This window comes from Heteronotia binoei, chromosome 21, assembly GCF_032191835.1.
Source record: "Heteronotia binoei isolate CCM8104 ecotype False Entrance Well chromosome 21, APGP_CSIRO_Hbin_v1, whole genome shotgun sequence".
NCBI lineage: Eukaryota > Metazoa > Chordata > Lepidosauria > Squamata > Gekkonidae > Heteronotia > Heteronotia binoei.
The window spans coordinates 5,807,126-5,826,645 of NC_083243.1; the positions used below are offsets into that span (position 1 = coordinate 5,807,126).

A 19,520-nucleotide genomic window follows, 5' to 3' on the forward strand; every position below is an offset into this window, starting at 1 on the left:
CCAGAGGTATGGCTGACCCAAGGCCATGCTAGCAGGTGCAAGTGGAGGAGTGGGGAATCAAACCCGGTTCTCCCACATAAGAGTCCGCACACTTAACCACTACACCAAACTGGCTCTCCTAGCATGTAGTTGACCCCTGAGATACATGAGAAGCCATGTTGAATCAGACTAGTGGCCCATCCAGTCCTACACTCTGTGTCACACAGGGGCCATAAAAGCAAGGGCCATCAGGAGGTCCATCAGTGGGGCTAGAAGCCCTCCCACTGTGCCCCTCCCCAAGCACCAAGAATACAGAGCATCACTGCCCCAGACACAGAGTTCCAACAATACGCTGTGGCTAATAGCCACTGATGGATCTCTGCTCCAGATGCTTATCCAATCCCCTCTTGAAGCTGACTATGCTTGTAGCCGCCGCCACCTCCTGCAGCAGTGAATTCCACGTGGTAATCACCCTTTGGGTGAAGAAGGACTTCCTTTTATCCGTTCTAACCCGACTGCTCAGCAATTTCATTGAATGTCCACAAGCTCTTGTATTGTGAGAAAGGGAAAAAAGTACTTCTTTTTCTACCTTCTCCATCCCATGCATAATCTTGTAAACCTCTATCATGTCCCCCCGCAGTCGACGTTTCTCCAAGCTAAAGAGCCCCAAGCGTTTCAACCTTTCTTCATAGGGAAAGTGTTCCAGCCCTTTAATCATTCTAGTTGCCCTTCTCTGCACTTTTTCCAATGCTATAATTGGAAATTGTACACTAGAATTGTACTCAGTACTCCAAAAGAGGCCACACCATCGATTTATACAGGGGCATTATGATACTGGCTGATTTGTTTTCAATTCCCTTCCTAATAATTCCTAGCATGGCGTTGGCCTTAACCAAGTTCCAGAGTGTAGCAAGGCAGCTAAGTGTTGATTCCAGTAGCGCCTCAGAGACGGTATTGACCTGAGTGACTCCATCTTTGCTACATGCTGATGATTACTGGCCCTGAGTCTTGGGAGAAGACAGGATTAGCTGCTCTCTAGGGAACTCCTTGTCTCTCATACTTGTTAGCAGTGCTGATCTTCAAGGCCCGGGTTGTTCCTTCCCTCCACTGGATGCCAGGTGCAAGACAGTCTGGCTTATCCAAATGTTTGGGATAACCTAATTAATCATTTGACTCGCAGCCAGTATTTAGGGTATAAGATGCCTAGTTGTAGTCCTGTCCTAGAAGAAGAAGAAGAAGAAGAAGAAGAAGAAGAAGAAGAAGAAGAAGAAGAAGAAGAAGAAGAAGAAGAAGAAGAAGAAGAAGAAGAAGAAGAAGAAGAAGAAGAAGAAGAAGAAGAAGAAGAAGATAATGATATTGGATTTATATCCTGCCCTCCACTCCGAAGAGTCTCAGAGCGGCTCACAATCTCCTTTTCCTTCCTCCCCCACAACAGACACCCTGTGAGGTGGGTGGGGCTGGAGAGGGCTCTCACAGCAGCTGCCCTTTCGAGGACAACCTCTGCCAGAGCTATGGCTGACCCAAGGCCATGCAAGTGGAGGAGTGGGGAATCAAACCCAGTTCTCCCAGATAAGAGTCCGCACACTTCACCACTACACCAAACTGGCTTGATGTCAAACATTGTATATTCATTATATATTAAAGAAGCCAGATCTTAGAATTGTTACCTTTATATTATAGAATGCAGATTGTAGAGTTGTTACTAACCCAAAGTTAAAAATGTGAGCACATCAAAGTAGCAGCCCCCACCTTTCTTCTTTCGCTTTTACTAACAAATGCAAGAATGTCCTCTTTGAAGATAAGACCTCCTGGGACTTGTTCCCAGGCCCAGGCAGGCCTGAACCCAGGATGCGCTAGCCACAATATTGATAAGGAGCCCAGAGTGTGAATTTCACACGTGAACGTAGAATTGTTTATGGAACCTTTGATGTGCCATTTTAAAGCATGTATTCTAGTGCTACAAAGTATCAGTTCCAATCTTCAGCTCGAATGAGCCACATGGATTATCAATACACCTAACTTGGTTTCAAAAACCAAGGACCGATTATTTTGAAATCTCATGCTTGACACTTGGCCTCAAGGTTTGGTTAAGCTTCACTGTGCACGCTCCAGGCCAGCTGACTGAAGCGTAGCCTGAATCTTCTTTGATAATGTCAGAAGAAGAAGATACTGGATTTATATCCCGCCCTTCTCTCTCTGAATCTCAGAGTGGCTCACAATCTCCTTTACCTTCCTCCCCCACAACCGGCGCGGGGCGCGATGACGTCAACCCAAAGTGATGTCATCATGGCAGCGTGACCCCCTGCCTTGTTCTCTCCACCACCACCACCCCGCCCCACCCAGCCGTCTCCTGCTTTGGAGGCAGCTGGGCAGGGGCTGCCTCGTCCTTCCTCCGGCCCAATCGGCCCGAAGGACGGACGCGGCAGAGTCAGGGTCAGCGCAAGCGAGACGGGGATTGGGTGCCCGCCCCTGTGGTGAGGTGGCACCCTACCTCACTGACTCCCATGTGCCAGCTCTGGACAAAAGGCAGCAGGGGTGTGCCCTCAAGAATGCTTGTAAAACAGGCAAAGGTGCGAGGCACACTGGGATCAGCTGGATTAGAGCAAGCATTTCCGCTGTTCTAATCAAGCCAATTACGATATGCATCTCAACAGCTTAGGCCCTGAAATACTTCTTAGACTCAAAGGGGCTACTGGACTCCAACACATCTGAAGAAGGGAAGCTTTCTTATGTTTTCTTAGGGGGAGGGACGGTGGCTCAGTGGTAGAGCATCTCCTTGGTAAGCAGAAGGTCCCAGGTTCAATCCCCGGCATCTCCAGCTAAAAAGGGTCCAGGCAAATAGGTGTGAAAAACCTCCGCTGGAGACCCTGGAGAGCCGCTGCCAGTCTGAGTAGACAAGACTGACTTTGATGGACCCAGGAGGGTCTGATTCAGTATAAGGCAGCTTCATATGTTCATATGTCCTCAGCCTGCCTCAAAAGGGAGGGCGGGGTTTAAATTGAATTAATAAAATACATACAACAAATAATATGCCAAGTCAGACCGTGATACCACATTTACTCAAATGTAAATCTGGGGGTTTTTTCCCAGGCATGCCATCAGATAAAAGAGGGGCTATCTTACACACACATGCAAATTACAGTTATGTCCAGAAATAATTTAATAGAATCATTGAGTTGGAAGAGACATCCAGGGTCATCTAGTCCACAATGCAGGAAACTCACAAACACCTCCCCCTAAATTCACAGGATCTTCATCACTGTTAGATGGCCATTTAGCCTCTGTTTAAAAACCTCCAAGGAAGGAGAGCCCGCCACCTCCCGAGGAAGCCTGTTCCACTGAGGAATCACTCAGTCAGGAAGTTTTTTCCTAATGTTGAGCCGGAAACTCTTTAGATTTAATTTCAACCCATTGGTTCTGGTCCTACCTTCTGGGGCCACAGAAAACAATTCCACACCATCCTCTAGATGACAGCCCTTCAAATACTTGAAGATGGTGATCATATCACCTCTCAGCCGCCTCCTCTCCAGGCTAAACATTCCCAGCTCCTTCAACTTTCCTTCATAGGCCTTGGTCTCCAGACCCCTCACCATCTTCGTCGCACTCCTCTGGACACGTTCCAACTTGCCTATCTCCTTCTTAAAATGTGGTGCCCAAAACAGAACACAATACTCTAGGTGAGGTCTTACCAAAGCAGAGTAAAGCGATACCATTACTTCATAGAATCATAAGAGCTGGAAGGGACCTACAGGGTCATCTAGTCCAACCCCCCGCACAATGCAATACCTCCCCCTAAATTCACAGGGTCTTCATTGCTGTCAGATGGCCATCTAGCCTCTGTTTAAAAACCTCCAAGGAAGGAGAGCCCACCACCTCCCGAGGAAGCCTGTTCCAGTGAACAGTGAAACAGGCTATTAGCCACAGTGTATTGTTGGAACGCTCTGTCTGGGGCAGTGATGCTTTTTATTCTTGGTGCTTGGGGGGGCACAGTGAGAGGGCTTCTAGTGTCCTAGCCCCACTGATGGACCTCCTGATGACACCTGGGGGGTTTTGGCCACTGTGTAACAGAGTGTTGGACTGGATGGGCCATTGGCCTGATCCAACATGGCTTCTCTTATGTTTTTATGTCTGGGGCAGTGATGCTCTGTCTTCTTGGTGCTTGGGGGGGCACAGTGGGAGGGCTTCTAGTGTCCTGGCCCCACTGGTGGACCTCCTGACGGCACCTGGGTTTTGGCCACTGTGTGACACAGAGTGTTGGACTGGAGGGGCCACTGGCCTGATCCAACATGGCTTCTCTTATGTTCTTATGTGACACAGAGTGTTGGACTGGTGGGGCCATTGGCCTGATCCAACAGGGCTTCTCTTATGTTCTTATGTGACACAGAGTGTTGGACTGGAGGGGCCACTGGCCTGATCCAACAGGGCTTCTCTTATGTTCTTATGTGACACAGAGTGTTGGACTGGAGGGGCCATTGGCCTGATCCAACAGGGCTTCTCTTATGTTCTTATGTGACACAGAGTGTTGGACTGGTGGGGCCATTGGCCTGATCCAACAGGGCTTCTCTTATGTTCTTATGTGACACAGAGTGTTGGACTGGAGGGGCCACTGGCCTGATCCAACAGGGCTTCTCTTATGTTCTTATGTGACACAGAGTGTTGGACTGGAGGGGCCACTGGCCTGATCCAACAGGGCTTCTCTTATGTTCTTATGTGACACAGAGTGTTGGACTGGAGGGGCCACTGGCCTGATCCAACAGGGCTTCTCTTATGTTCTTATGTGACACAGAGTGTTGGACTGGAGGGGCCACTGGGCTGATCCAACAGGGCTTCTCTTATGCTCTTATGTGACACAGAGTGTTGGACTGGAGGGGCCACTGGCCTGATCCAACATGGCTTCTCTTATGTTCTTCTGTGACACAGAGTGTTGGACTGGAGGGGCCACTGGCCTGATCCAACAGGGCTTCTCTTATGTTCTTATGTGACACAGAGTGTTGGACTGGAGGGGCCACTGGCCTGATCCAACAGGGCTTCTCTTATGTTCTTATGTGACACAGAGTGTTGGACTGGAGGGGCCACTGGCCTGATCCAACAGGGCTTCTCTTATGTTCTTATGTGACACAGAGTGTTGGACTGGAGGGGCCACTGGCCTGATCCAACAGGGCTTCTCTTATGTTCTTATGTGACACAGAGTGTTGGACTGGAGGGGCCACTGGCCTGATCCAACATGGCTTCTCTTCTGTTCTTATGCTGTGTGAAAGAAGGCTCCCTCCTTTCTTGCTTCCCATTAGTATCAAAGACAGAACCAATAGATAGGAAGGAAGGAACCTCAGCCGTGCTAGCAGCCCAGGCGATCCCAGCTGTTTCCCCCCATCCTCCAGAGGTCAAAATCATCGCTCGCTCCCCCCTCTTGCCCTCCCAAACACAGGCGCCTCTTTGTTACCTGGATGGAGCTAATCATCGTGCTGAGAGCGAAGACCGTGGCTGAATCCCGCAGGGTTGACTGACTGTCAAAGGTCCCCTGCGTGTCCATCAGCAACACAGCAACCTGCATTAAAGAAAAGATGAAGCATTCGGGGGAATGACCCTGAGGTACAACCAGGCAGCCCGTTGCTCTGCACGAAGAAACCAAAGCACTGGCTGAAGACGTCACATACATGCCACCCCTAACCTCCGAGAGCCAGTTTGGTGCAGTGAAGTGTGCGGACTCTTATCTGGGAGAGCCGGGTTTGATTCCCCACTCCTCCACTTGCAGCTGCTGGAAAGGCCTTGGGTCAGCCATAGCTCTGGCAGAGGTTGTCCTTGAAAGGGCAGCTTCTGTCAGAGCTCTCTCAGCCCCACCCACCTCACAGGGTGTCTGTTGTGGGGGAAGAAGACATAGGAGATTGTAAGCCGCTCTGAGATTCTGATTCAGAAAGAAGGGCGGGGTATAAATTTACGGTCTTCTTTTTCTTCTTCCTCCTCCTCCTTCAAAGCCTATGTAGAAGAAGACAATACTGGATTTCAGAGTCTCAGAGTGTCTTACGATCTCTTTTATCTTCTTCCCCCGCAACAGACACTCTGTGAGATGGGTGGGGCTGAGAGAGCTCTCCCAGAATCTGGGCTTTTAAGGACAACTCTGTGAGAGAGCTCTGGCTGACCCAAGGCCATTCCAGCAGCTGCAAGTGGAGGTGTGGGGAGTCAAACCCGGTTCTCCCAGGTAAGAGTCCACGCACTTCACCACTACACCAAAATGTACACAACCGAACTTTGTAAACTGAGCAACTTTCACTAGACCTGCACTTAGGGACCTCTGCTTAGGTGGGAAAACGTTTCTTTAAATGTCTGTCCACCTCGTTGCTGTCCAGTTTGATAATGAGGCAGGGGCGGAATTCTCGCAGGAGCTCCTTTGCATATTACGCCTCACCCTCTGATGTAGCCAATCCTCTAAGAGCTTACAAAAAAGAGCCCTGTAAGCTCTGGGAGGATTGGCTACATTGGGTGTGTGGCCTAATATGCAAAGGAGCTCCTGCTAGAATTCCACCCCTGCTATGTGGTATACCGAAAGTCAGGAAGAACCCAGCACCGTCTCAAAGGGGCAAAAAGGCGCTGTGAACAGCGACATGGAACTGCCTACCTTGTTTCCGTCTGGCTTGTCCACGAGAAAGATCTCGCTCCAGATCTGGATGCCCGTCGTCTCCCGCTCCGATCCTCCTCTCCAGGAAAAGCCCGTCAGTGGCTCGTTGTAATCCCCAACCCAGTCGACTAGTTCCTACACAGTGAAGAGCACAAACCAACTTCATCTCCAGTAGGGGCAACAATATTTTTCAAGAGGTATGATTCTCAAGCCACGCCTTCTCTTACACCCCATTCCGACAAAGCCTTGCCAGAAATCTTGGCACACACCCAGCTGCAGGAGGGGGGCCTGCTCGGAACCAGTGATAGCTGCCAAACACCCCCATTGGCTCCAAGACAAAAACAAACGGCAAGCTGATTGAGGCTCCGGTTCCCACCGCAGCCGACGTACCATGTTGTACATGTATCTCAGCATGAAGTCCATCAGGAAGGACTTCCCTTTCCGAAAGGCCCCTGCCACGGAGACAGCAACCACCTCCCGGTCACGGATAGTTTCAGAAAGCAAAATGCGGTTGAGGGCGCCTTCATCCAGCTCGAAGGAGTGGTCATCTTTCACAATAAGAACTTGCACAGGCCGGGCCTTCTTCTCCACCTCTTCCTCCTCCGAGCTCCACTCATAGTTCTTCTCTGAAAATCCGCCTGTTTTTGAGAAAAAGGACAGCAGTTTAGGCTCAAGGCAATGGCTACAGTTTGGTGTAGTGGTTAAGTCCGCAGACTCTTATCTGGGAGAACCGGGTTTGATTCCCCACTCCTCCACTTGCACCTGCTGGGATGGTCTTGGGTCAGCCACAGCTCTCTTATCTGGGAGAACCGGGTTTGATTCCCCACTCCTCCACTTGCACCTGCTGGGATGGTCTTGGGTCAGCCAGAGCTCTCTTATCTGGGAGAACCGGGTTTGATTCCCCACTCCTCCACTCGCAGCTGCTAGAATGGCCTTGGGTCAGCCAGAGCTCTCTTATCTGGGAGAACCGGGTTTGATTCCCCACTCCTCCGCTTGCAGCTGATGGAATGGCCTCGGGTCAGCCACAGCTCTCTTATCTGGGAGAACCGGGTTTGATTCCCCCCTCCTCCACTTGCACCTGCTGGAATGGCCTTGGGTCAGCCATAGTGGTTAAGTGCACAGACTCTTATCTGGGAGAACCGGGTTTGACTCCCCACTCCTCCACTTGCAGCTGCTGGAATGGCCTTGGGTCAGCCATAGTGGTTAAGTGCACAGACTCTTATCTGGGAGAACCGGGTTTGACTCCCCACTCCTCCACTTGCAGCTGCTGGAATGGCCTTGGGTCAGCCATAGTGGTTAAGTGCACAGACTCTTATCTGGGAGAACCGGGTTTGACTCCCCACTCCTCCACTTGCAGCTGCTGGAATGGCCTTGGGTCAGCCATAGTGGTTAAGTGCACAGACTCTTATCTGGGAGAACCGGGTTTGACTCCCCACTCCTCCACTTGCAGCTGCTGGAATGGCCTTGGGTCAGCCATAGTGGTTAAGTGCACAGACTCTTATCTGGGAGAACCGGGTTTGACTCCCCACTCCTCCACTTGCAGCTGCTGGAATGGCCTTGGGTCAGCCATAGTGGTTAAGTGCACAGACTCTTATCTGGGAGAACCGGGTTTGATTCCCCACTTCTCCACATGCACCTGCTGCAGTGACCTTGCAGAGCTGTTCCTCTCAAGAGCAGTTTCTGTCAGAGCTCTCTCAGTCCCACCAATTTATTTATTTTAGGCAATTTATAGTCTGCCCTTTCCCGAGGATGGGCTCAGGGTGGATCACAACATTCTAAAAACGGTATAAAAACTACAGTTAAAACCAGAGCGATGTGGACAATACAGTTTGACAGATCATACAAATTATAAATGGCGGCTCAGTTGGGCACATATTACATGAACCGAAGATAGTAAATAAAATAAATTTATGTTGCAGCAGAGATGGATCACCACATCGGGTCAGCCAGTGGAGTTGGACGGCCGCTGCCCCAACCAAAGGCCTGGCGGAATAGCTGTTTTACAGGCCTTACAAAAAGATAACAATTTGGTGAGGGCCCAGATCTCCAGAGGGACCTGATTCCACCAGGTTGGGGCCAAGGCTGAAAAGGCCCTGGTTGAGGCAAGATGGACATTCTTCATGCCAGGGATGGTCAGCAGATATTGTGTGCCGGATTGTAGTGATCTCCGGGGCACATATGGGGAGAGGCACCTACCTCACAGGTTGTCTGTTGTGGGGTAGGGAAGGGAAACAAGATTGTAAGCTATTCTGAGACTCCTTCAGGAAGGGTGGGGTATAAATCCAATCTCCTCTTCTACAAACAACTCAGAGAAAGAACTACATGCTAGCTAATTAACGGCAGGTTCACAAACCTCGGGCCAGCCACAGTTCTGTCAGTGTTCTCTCAGCCCCACCTGCCTCACAGGGTGTCTGTTGTGGGGAGGGGAAGGAAAAGGAGATTGGAAGCTCCTTTGAGGCTTATGAGGCCTATTGGGTGACCTTCAGCCAATCACAATTCTCCAGTGCTCTCTCAGCCCCACCTGCCTCATAAGGGAAGGAGATTGTAATCCACTTCATGCCTCCTTTAGGTAATGAAGGGGGGGGGGGTTAAAACCAACTCTTCTTCTAATCCCCTTTTAAAGCTTTTAAAGGGCAGCCATCCAGAATCACCTCGGCAGCCTCAAAAGACAAGATTCCTCAGGCAGCCAAAGTCCAGAGCATTGTGCGCTCTGCGCAGAAAACTCTTTTCACAGTGTTCCTCCTTATACCGTCATCGTGGCAGACTGAGAGCAAAAGAGCCACCATTAACCATTGCCCTACAAAGCCTTTTGTCCTCCGTAGCCTCGCCAGAGCGATCGTGGAAAATCACGAGGATGACATTTGACCATTTGGCTCGTGGCCTGGGCTGCTGGTTCTGAAACGGCCGCTCCTGTGTGCATTTCTGTCGCCCAGCTCCACAGTGCAGCAGGCAAGGAGGTGTGATGGGGCCAAACGAGCGCTGCCGGGTCAAATTCAGGAAATACCTGGGGATTTTGGGGGTGGAGCCAGGAGACTTTGGGGGTGGAGCCAGGAGACACTGCGGGTGGAGCCAGGAACAAGGTTGCGACAAGCACAATTGAACTCCAAAGAGAGTTCTGGCCATCACATTTCAAGGGACCGCACACCTTTTAAATGCCTTTCCTCCATTGGAAATAATGAAGGAGAGGGGCACCTTCTTTGGGGGCTCATAGAACTGGACTCCCTGGTCCAATCTTTTTGAAACTCAGAAGGTGTTTTGAGGAGAGGGACTGGATGCCATGCGGCAAATTTGGTAGCTCTGACTCAAAAAACAGCCCCCCAGAGCCCCAGATACCCATAGATCAAATTTCCATTGAACCCTATGGGAATCAGTCTCCATAGGGAATAACAGAGTGCAAACAGACATTTCCCTCCCCACCTCCAGGTTTCTGATGACCTTGAAGCAGGGGGAGGGTTTCCAGACTGGGGAGGCCCCCTGTCCCCACCAGGAGACTGGCAACTCTAGCCCAAACTCAGCCCCAGCCCACTGGTTCCTCTCTCTTCTAGGTTCTCCGTCTCTCTTGTTCTTGGTCCAGAAGCTGTAGCCTGATTGGCTGCCAACATTTCATTGAAAGCTTTCTTGGGACATCCAAGGAGGGTTTTGAGCCTGGAACCCAAACTGCTCTGGGGTTAGGCTGACCCTGGTCTCTGGTTCTCCTTCTCTTTCCCCGCCTGGAGAGCTGCAGCTGTATCAGACAGCTCAAAGGTCTGGCCTTTGCCTGGTGTGTTTCTGACCACATCTATGGGTCTGACACACACGAAGTTCCTTATACTGAATCGTTCCCTCAGACCATCACAACATAAGAATATAAGAGAAGCCATATTGGATCAGGCCAATGGCCCATCCAGCCCAACACTCTGTGTCACACAGTGGCCAAAAAAAAACCCCAGGTGCCATCAGGAGGTCCACCAGTGGGGCCAGGACACTAGAAGCCCTCACACTGTGCCACCCCAAGCACCAAGAATACATAGCATCACTGCCCCAGACATAAGAGAAGCCATGTTGGATCAGGCCAATTGCCCATCCAGTCCAACACTCTGTGTCACATAAGAAGATAAGAGAAGCCATGTTGGATCAGGCCAATGGCCCATCCACTCCAACACTGTGTCACATAAGAACATAAGAGAAGCCATGTTGGATCAGGCAAATGGCCCATCCAGTCCAACACTGTGTCACATAAGAACATAAGAGAAGCCATGTTGGATCAGGCCAATGTCCCCTCCAGTCCAACACTGTGTCACATAAGAACATAAGAGAAGCCATGTTGGATCAGGCCAATGGCCCATCCAGTCCAACACTCTGTGTCACACAGTGGCCAAAAAAACCCAGGTGCCATCAAAAGGTCCACCAGCAGGGCCAGGACACTAGAAACCCTCACACTGTGCCCCCCAAGCACCAAGAATACAGAGCATCACAGCCCCAGACAGAGAGTTCCAACAATACGCTGTGGCTAATAGCCACTGATGGACCTCTGCTCCAGATGTTTATCCAATCCCCTCTTGAAGCAGTCCATGGGAAGAGAAATGAGAATGGAAGCCAGAGTCAGTATTTTCTTCTCAGACTGGCAGCAGCTCTGCGGGATTTCAGCCAGAGGTCTTCCACATCACCTACTGCCTAGTCCTTTTAACTGGAGATGTTGGGAATTGAACCTGGAACCTTCTGCACACCAGGCAGATGCTCTACCTTTGAATCACAGCTTACCCCCCCCCCCAATCTATGGGTCTGACCCATGGATAATGACACCATTTTAAATGGATTTAAACATACCATAAGAGCTTGGTCTTGATTGGGCCTACATCATAGCATACTGAGGTGCTCATTTCTCTCTCATAAGAACATCAGAAAGAGCCCTGCTGGATCAGACCAGTGAGCGTCCATCTAGTCCAGCCTCCAGTTTCACACAGTAAGAACATAAGAGAAGCCATGTTGGATCAGGCCAGTGGCCCATCCGGTCCAACACTCTGTATCATACAGAGGCCAAAAAACCCCCAAGCGCCATCAGGAGGTTCACAAGTAGGGCTAGAAGCCTTTCCACTTTGCCCCCCCCCCCAGCACCAAGAATACAGAGCATCACTGCCCCAGACAGATCCAATAATATGCTGTGGCTAATAGCCACTGATGGACCTCTGCTCCATATTTTTATCCAATCCTCTCTTGAAGCTGGCTATGCTGGTAATCGTCACCACCTCCTGTGGCAATGACTGACCAAGAACTGGCAGAGACTGACCAAGAGAGAGATCTTGGGGTCGTGGTAGATAACTCACTGAAAATGTCAAGACAGTGTATGATTGCAATAAAAAAGGCCAACGCCGTGCTGGGAAGTATTAGGAAGGGAATTAAAAACAAATCAGCCAGTATCATAAGGCCCTCAATGGTGTGGTCTCATTTGGGGTACTGTGTGCAGTTCTGGTCACCGCACCTCAAAAAGGATATTATAGCATTGGAGAAAGTCCAGAGAAGAGCAACTAGAATGATTAAAGGGCTGGAACACTTTCCCTATGAAGAAAGGTTGAAACGCTTGGGACTCTTTAGCTTGGAGAAACGTCGATTGCGAGGTGACATGGTAGAGGTTTACAAGACAATGCATGGGATGGAGAAAGTAGAGAAAGTACTTTTCTCCCTTTCTCACAATACAAGAACTCGTGGGCATTCGATGAAATTGCTGAGCAGTCAGGTTAAAACGGATAAAAGGAAGTACTTCTTCACCCATAGGGTGATTAACATGTGGAATTCACTGCCACAGGAGGTGGTGGTGGCCACAAGCATAGCCACCTTCAAGAGGGGTTTAGATAAAAATATGGAGCAGAGGTCCATCAGTGGCTATTAGCCACAGTGTGTGTGTGTGTGTGTGTGTGTGTGTATATATTATATTATATAATTTTTTTTGGCCACTGTGTGACACAGAGTGTTGGACTGGATGGGCCATTGGCCTGATCTAACATGGCTTCTCTTATGTTCTTATGAATTCCACATGTTAATCACCCTTTGGGTGAAGAAGTACTTCCTTTTATCTGTTCTAACCCAACTGCTCAGCAATTTAATCGAATGCCCACGAGTTCTTGTATTGTGAGAAAGGGAAAGTACTTCTTTCTCTACTTTCTCCATCCCATGCATAATCTTGTGAGGGTCCATCTAGTCCAGCCTCCTGTCTCACACACAGTGGCCAGCCAGTTCCTCTGGAAGGCCAACAAAAGGGCAGAGAGGTTGAGGCCTTCATACGAACATCAGAAGAGCCCTGCTGGATCAGACCAGTGAGGGTCCATCCAGTCCAGCCTCCTGTCTCGACACAGCAGCCAACCAGGCCAACAACACGGTAGAGAGGCCGAGACCTTCTTTTGATAAGTACACCAGAAGAGCCTGTTGGATCAGACCAGTGAGGGTCCATCTAGTCCAGCTTCCTGTCTCACACAGTGGCCAACCAGTTCTTCTGGAGGGCCAACAACAGGGCAGAGAGGTTGAGACCTTCATAAGAACATCAGAAGAGCCCTGCTGGATAGGACCAGGGAGGGTCCATCTAGTCCAGCCTCCTGTCTCAAACAGCAGCCAACCAGCTCCTCTGGAGGGCCAACAACAGGGCAGAGAGGCTGAGGCCTTCATAAGAACATCAGAAGAGCCCTGCTGGAACAGACCAGGGAGGGTCCATCTAGTCCAGCTCCTGTCTCACACAGCGGCCAACCAGTTCCTCTGGAGGGCCAACAATGGGGCATAAAGGCTGAGACCTTCCCATGATATTGCCTCCTGGCTCTGGGATTCACAGGTTCATTGCCAGTTCCTTCAGTCACCATGGCTAGATCACTGGTGGCTGAATGCCACTTGTCCCTCAAAGAAGTTGGATGCTGATCTTTCTGGTATCGCATAACCAGAGTCTTGTTCATTACTGGAATTAACCAAACAAATGGCCATACACCACCTCCCACAGAACCGAGAAAGAGCTATCAATCTGCCATTTCCCGCCCTCCGCATCCAGGTTGGGCAATGCTTCCCACGTTTCTTCCCACATGTGCCTTTTCAAGAAGAAGAGGAGACTGGATTTATACTCCACCCTTCACTCAGAGTCTCAGATCTGCTTACAGTCGCCTTTCCCTTCCTCTCCCACAACAGATACTCCCGTGAGGTAGGTGGGGCTGAGAGAGCTCTGACAGAAACTGCTCTTGAGAGGAACAGCTCTGAGAGAACTGACTGACCCAAGGACAGTCAGCAGGTGAAAGTGGAGGAGTGGGGAATCAAACCCGGTTCTCCCAGATTAGAGTCCGCGCACTTAACCACGGAGGAGGACTCATGAGGGAGGAGGAGTTCTACCCTCCCTGTCAACGCTTTCTTCTTTCTTGTCCCTCTTGTGTGAACCGTGTCATTGAACCAGATCTAATCCAGCAGGGTCCTTCTCATGCCTACCTCACAGGGTGTCTGTTGTGGGGAGAGGAAGGGAAGTTTAGTTTATTAGTTTATTAAATGAAGGAGATTGTAGGCTGCTCTGAGACTCCGAGTGAAGGGTGGGGTATAAATCCTTCTCCTCTTCCTTGCCTGCTTGCCAGCAGTGCCTAAACTTATTATTCTTATTATTCTTATTATTATTATTCCACCTCATCCTGGCCAATGCTTGGCTCTAGGCGATGTACAACAAAAAATACATATAAAATCAATAAAACCAATTAATAAAAATAAAACCAATGAATTAAAAACAGTTGTAACCCAAGGGACTTCCACGTAGATAGATCCAAACAGGCAGCCGTGTTGGTCTGAAGCAGTAGAACAAAACAGGAGTCGATTGCACCTTTAAGACCAACTTAGTTTTATTCGGAACGCAAGCTTTCGTGTGCATGCACACTTCTTCCAGTTAGACATCCCCTATACCAGGGGTGGCCAAACTTGCTTAACATTAGAGCCACATAGAACAGACATCAGAAGTTTAAGAGCCACAAGACGTGAACATCAGATGTTTGAGAGCTATAAGAGAAGGAAGGAAGGAAGGAAGGAAGGAAGGAAGGAAGGAAGGAAGGAAGGAAGGAAGGAAGGAAGGAAGGAAGGAAGGAAGGAAGGAAGGAAGGAAGGAAGGAAGGGAGGGAGGGAGGGAGGGAGGGAGGGAGGGAAGGGGGAAGGGAGGAAGGGAGGAAGGAAGGGAGGGAGTGAGGAAGGAAGGGAGGGAGTGAGGGAAGGAAGGAAGGAAGGAAGGAAGGAAGGAAGGAAGGAAGGAAGGAAGGAAGGAAGGAAGGAAGGAAGGAAGGGAGGGAGGGAGGGAAGGGGGGGAGGGAGGGAAAGGGAGGGAGGGAGGGAGGGAGGGAAGGAAGGAAGGAAGGGAGGAAGGGAGGGAGGGAGGGAAGGAAGGAAGGAAGGGGGGAAGGGGGGAAGGGAGGAAGGGAGGAAGGGAGGGAGGGAGGGAAGGGAGGGAGGGAGGGAGGGAAGGGGGGGAAGGGGGGAAGGGAGGGAGGAAGGGAGGGAGGAAGGAAGGAAGGAAGGAAGGAAGGAAGGAAGGAAGGAAGGAAGGAAGGAAGGAAGGAAGATAGATGTTGGGGAGGGAGGGGAGAGAGAGAGGTGGAAAGCAAACAACTTTATCATAAATGCATTCTCCAAGCCATGGGCTGACTTGGCTTGTAGAAGTGATTTAAAGAGACGTCTTCTGGTGCAGAACCAGCACCAGAATGTCTCTATTGCTGCCAGATATATTCAACTTAACTTAATTATGTATTTTAAGTCAATTAACTGGTTTTTATATGTTTAATTTTAATTGTTAAATTTAAAGTTCTTATCTATTAATGTAAATGCATAAAATGTTGTTAGCCGCCCTGAGCCGCCTAGGCGGGGAGGGCGGGGATACAAATAAAATCTATTATTATTATTATTATTATTATTATTCTCCAAATTGGCCGACAGGGCGGTGGGGGCTTTGAGAGCCACACAATGTGTGCGAAAGAGCCGCGTGTGGCTCCCAAGCCACAGTTTGGCCGCCCTGCCCTATACCTCCCTCCCCAAGTTCCAGTCGCATTTAAGGCTGGTCAACACGCACGAAGCTGCCTTGGAGTGAACCAGACCATTGGTCCATCAAGATCATTATTGCCTACTCAGACCGGCAGCAGCTCTCCATGGGTCTCCGGCAGAGATCGTTCCCATCACCTCCTTCCAGATCCATTAACTGGAGATGCCGGGTGTTGAACTGGGGACCTTCTGCATGCCAAACAGCCTGCTCTGCTTATGTGCCACGGCCCTTCCCCTGAATTCAGCTCAGGCAGCAGCTTTCCAAGGTCTCTGGTAATAATAATAATAATAATAATAATAATAATAATAATAATAATAATAATAATAATAATACGTTTTATTTATATCCCGCCCTCCCCGCTGAGGCAGGCTCAGGGCGGCTAACAAGACACGGTGTGTACCACGATTATAATACAATTCATATGATAAAATGCAATTAATAAATACAGTTAAAACAGTTACATAAAATTTTTAAAAACCACAATAAATTAGGGGTGCTACATTTCCGTGAGATATATATCCAGATGGCCAGATGTCACTTTCAGGGTTCCACCTTATAGGCTGGTTCAAAGAGGGTAGTTTTTGCAAGCCCTGCGGAACTGGCTAAAGTCTTGCAGGGCTCGCACTTCCTCCGGTAGCTGATTCCACCAGTGGGGAGCCATTGTTGAGAAGGCCTGCTCCCTCGTTGCTTTCAGTTTGGCCTCCTTTGGTCCAGGGATTTTTAGGAGACTTTGGGAGATGGATCTCAGCGCTCTCTGGGGAACATATGGAGAGAGGCGGTCCCTAAGGTAGGCAGGTCCTCGGCCATAGAGGGCTTTAAAGGTAATAACCAGCACCTTGTAGCGAACTCGGAATACGATTGGAAGCCAGTGTAGCTCCCTCAGCCCAGGCCGCATGTGTTCCCTCCGAGGTAGTCCCACTAGCAGCCTGGCCGCCGCATTAGCTGCAGTTTCCGAGTTCGGCACAGGGGCAGCCCCATGTAGAGGGCATTACAGTAGTCTAATCTCAAGGTGACCGTTGCATGGATCACTGTTGCCAGGTCGCTACGTTCCAGGAAGGGGGCCAGCTGCCTCGCCCTTCTAAGATGGAAGAAGGCAGATATAGCAGTGGCTGCTATCTGTGCCTCCATTGTCAGGGAGGGCTCCAATAGCACTCCCAGGCTCCTGACCCTGCGCACTGGTGTCAGTGACGCACCGTCAAAGACCGGTAGGGAGATCTCCCCTCCTAGCTCGCCGTGACCCACGCAAAGAACCTCTGTAGAGAGTTTTCCCATCGCTTCCCACCAGATTCTGGTAGCCAAAAACCCCAAGTGCCATCAGGAGGTCCACCAGCAAGGCCAGAACACTAAAAGCATTCCCACTGCTGCCCCCCACAAGCACCGAGAGTACAGAGCCTCACTGTCCGAGAAAGAGAGTTCCAACAATACGCTTTGGCTAATGGCCACTGATGGACCTCTGATGTCTAATCAAATACAGGAAAGGCTGGTGAAATAACTCATGTTTGGCCACCTCCACTTCATTCTGCTGGTTCTTGAGCCTCCAAGACTCCTACCCGCCCTGCGTTCTTGGCCGCTCACAAACACCACTTACAGACTACAGTCTCCATCTTCACCATATGCCTTTATGAATTTTTGAATGCCGACTCATTTTCAGACCTCAGTGAATCTGGGAAATGTTTTCCAAGCTGCTTTTGCCTTGCGAGAAATGTGCAATAGTTTTCTTTCTGGCACAGACAAGCACAAACTTCCAAGAAAGCTATTTCTGACATCGGCTGATTCTCACTTGCTTAGAAATAAAAACCCCAAAGGACTTCCTCTATCTCCTCACTCCCCTCCCCTCCCAATAAATCCGCTTAGATCGAGCCAAGCAGTCAGCCTTGTTGGTTTGAAGTAGTAGAACTAAACAGGAGTCAAGTTGAACCTTTAAGACCAACTTAAGAACATAAGAGAAGCCATGTTGGATCAGGCCAATGGCCCATCCAGTCCAACACTCTGTGTCACACAGTGGCAAAAAATTTTATACATACACACACACTGTGGCTAATAGCCACTGATGGACCTCTGCTCCATATTTTTTTTTTAAACTTTAAATTTTTATTAATTTTTCAACAATAACCAACAACTCAGATACACGCTTAGTAATCGAATAAACACAATAATATACCTGCGTTACATTTGTGTCTTATAGTTATCTTTTAAGTTAAATTAACTAGAGCTCCTCTTAGTCCCTATTATCATTACACTCAGTTGCAAAATTCTAATATACTACAAAACAATATATAACCTTTAAATATACTTTTCAATAGTATGAAAAATCAATATATTTTTTTGGGACATGCTTTTGAGGATCTTTGCTCCATATTTTTATCTAAACCCCCCTTGAAGGTGGCTATGCTTGTGGCCGCCACCACCTCCTGTGGCAGTGAATTCCACATGTTAATCACCCTTTGGGTGAAGAAGTACTTCCTTTTATCCGTTTTAACCTGGCTGCTCAGCAATTTCATCGAATGCCCACGAGTTCTTGTATTGTGAGAAAGGGAGAAAAGTACTTCTTTCTCTACTTTCTCCATCCCATGCATTACCTTGTAAACCTCTATCATGTCACTTAGTTTTATTTAGAACGTAAATATCTTGTAATTTACGTTATGCATTATCTTGCATTATCATGCATTATCTTGTAAACCTCTATCATGTCACTTAGTTTTATTTAGAACGTAAGCTTTCATGCGCTCTCTTAGAGAGCGCACGAAAGCTTACGTTCTGAATAAAACTAAATTGTCTTAAAGGTTCAACTTGACTCCTGTTTAGTTCTAATAATTCCGCTTGAATTCGAGCCAATCTCTCCTTCCTCTGCTTTGGCAACATCTCATGGAACTCCGCTACAATTGCAGAGCCATCAAGCGGGTCATTAATAAATGACGAGGGACAGCATGTTTGCTTTTTCTTTTAGCCCTAAGGATCTATTTTCCTCAGGTCTGTTAAAACACCAGCCTGGGATAGCAGCCGAAACCAAGATCCATGGGGTGCCCCACTGTCAAATTCACTCCACCTGCCTCCTCCCATAGCTTTGTCCCTCATTTTCTATCCTGTAAATGAACCCTGAGCAGCCAGCACAACTAGCCTGATCCGCATTGTGTGTGCTAAGTGTTGTTGTACAGTCCCTTTCAACTTATGAATTAATGACGTCAGAATTAATGATTTCATAAGAACATCAGAAGAGCCCTGCTGGATCAGACCAGTGAAGGTCCATCTAGACCAGCATCCTGTCTTCCATATTGGCCAACCAGTTCCTCTGGAGGGCCAACAACAGGGCAGAGAGGCCGAGGCCTTCATAAGAACATCAGAAGAGCCCTGCTGGATCAGACCAGTGAGGGTCCATCTAGTCCAGCCTCCTGCTTCACACAGTGACCACCCAGTTTCTCTGGAGGTCCAGCAACAGGACAGAGGGGCCGAGGCCTTCCCCTGAGAAGAACATCAGAAGAGCCCTGCTGGATCAGACCAGTGAGGGTCCATCTAGTCCAGCCTCCTGTCTCACACAGTGGCCAACCAGCTCCTCTGGAGGGCCAACAACAGGGCAGAGAGGTCAAGGCCTTCCTAAGAACGTAAGAAGATCTCTGCTGGATCAGACCAGGGAGGGTCCATCTAGTCCAGCCTTCTGTCTCACACAGTGGCCAACCAGCTCCTCTGGAGGGCCAACAACAGGGCAGAGAGGTCAAGGCCTTCCTAAGAACGTAAGAAGAGCTCTGCTGGATCAGACCAGGGAGGGTCCATCTAGTCCAGCCTTCTGTCTCACACAGTGGCCAACCAGTTCCTCTGGAGGGCCAACAACAGGAAAGAGAGGCCGAGGCCTTCATAAGAACCTCAGAAGAGCCCTGCTGGATCAGACCAGTGAGGGTCCATCTAGTCCCAGCCTCCTGTCTC

General features: G+C 49.3%; 1 protein-coding gene across 2 annotated transcripts in view; it reads right to left on the bottom strand.

Annotated features, from left to right (window-relative positions):
- The window catches only part of ATL1 (atlastin GTPase 1), a 101,121-nt gene that overhangs the window by 67,189 nt on the left and 14,412 nt on the right, over positions 1–19,520 (bottom strand). For both annotated transcript variants that reach the window (XM_060262281.1, XM_060262280.1), the window contains exons 2-4: positions 6,983–7,230; positions 6,593–6,727; positions 5,420–5,524 (exon numbers count right to left, since the gene is read on the bottom strand). In XM_060262281.1, the coding sequence (XP_060118264.1) occupies positions 5,420–5,524; positions 6,593–6,727; positions 6,983–7,230 (488 nt within the window). The remainder of the gene's footprint in view (positions 1–5,419; positions 5,525–6,592; positions 6,728–6,982; positions 7,231–19,520) is intronic.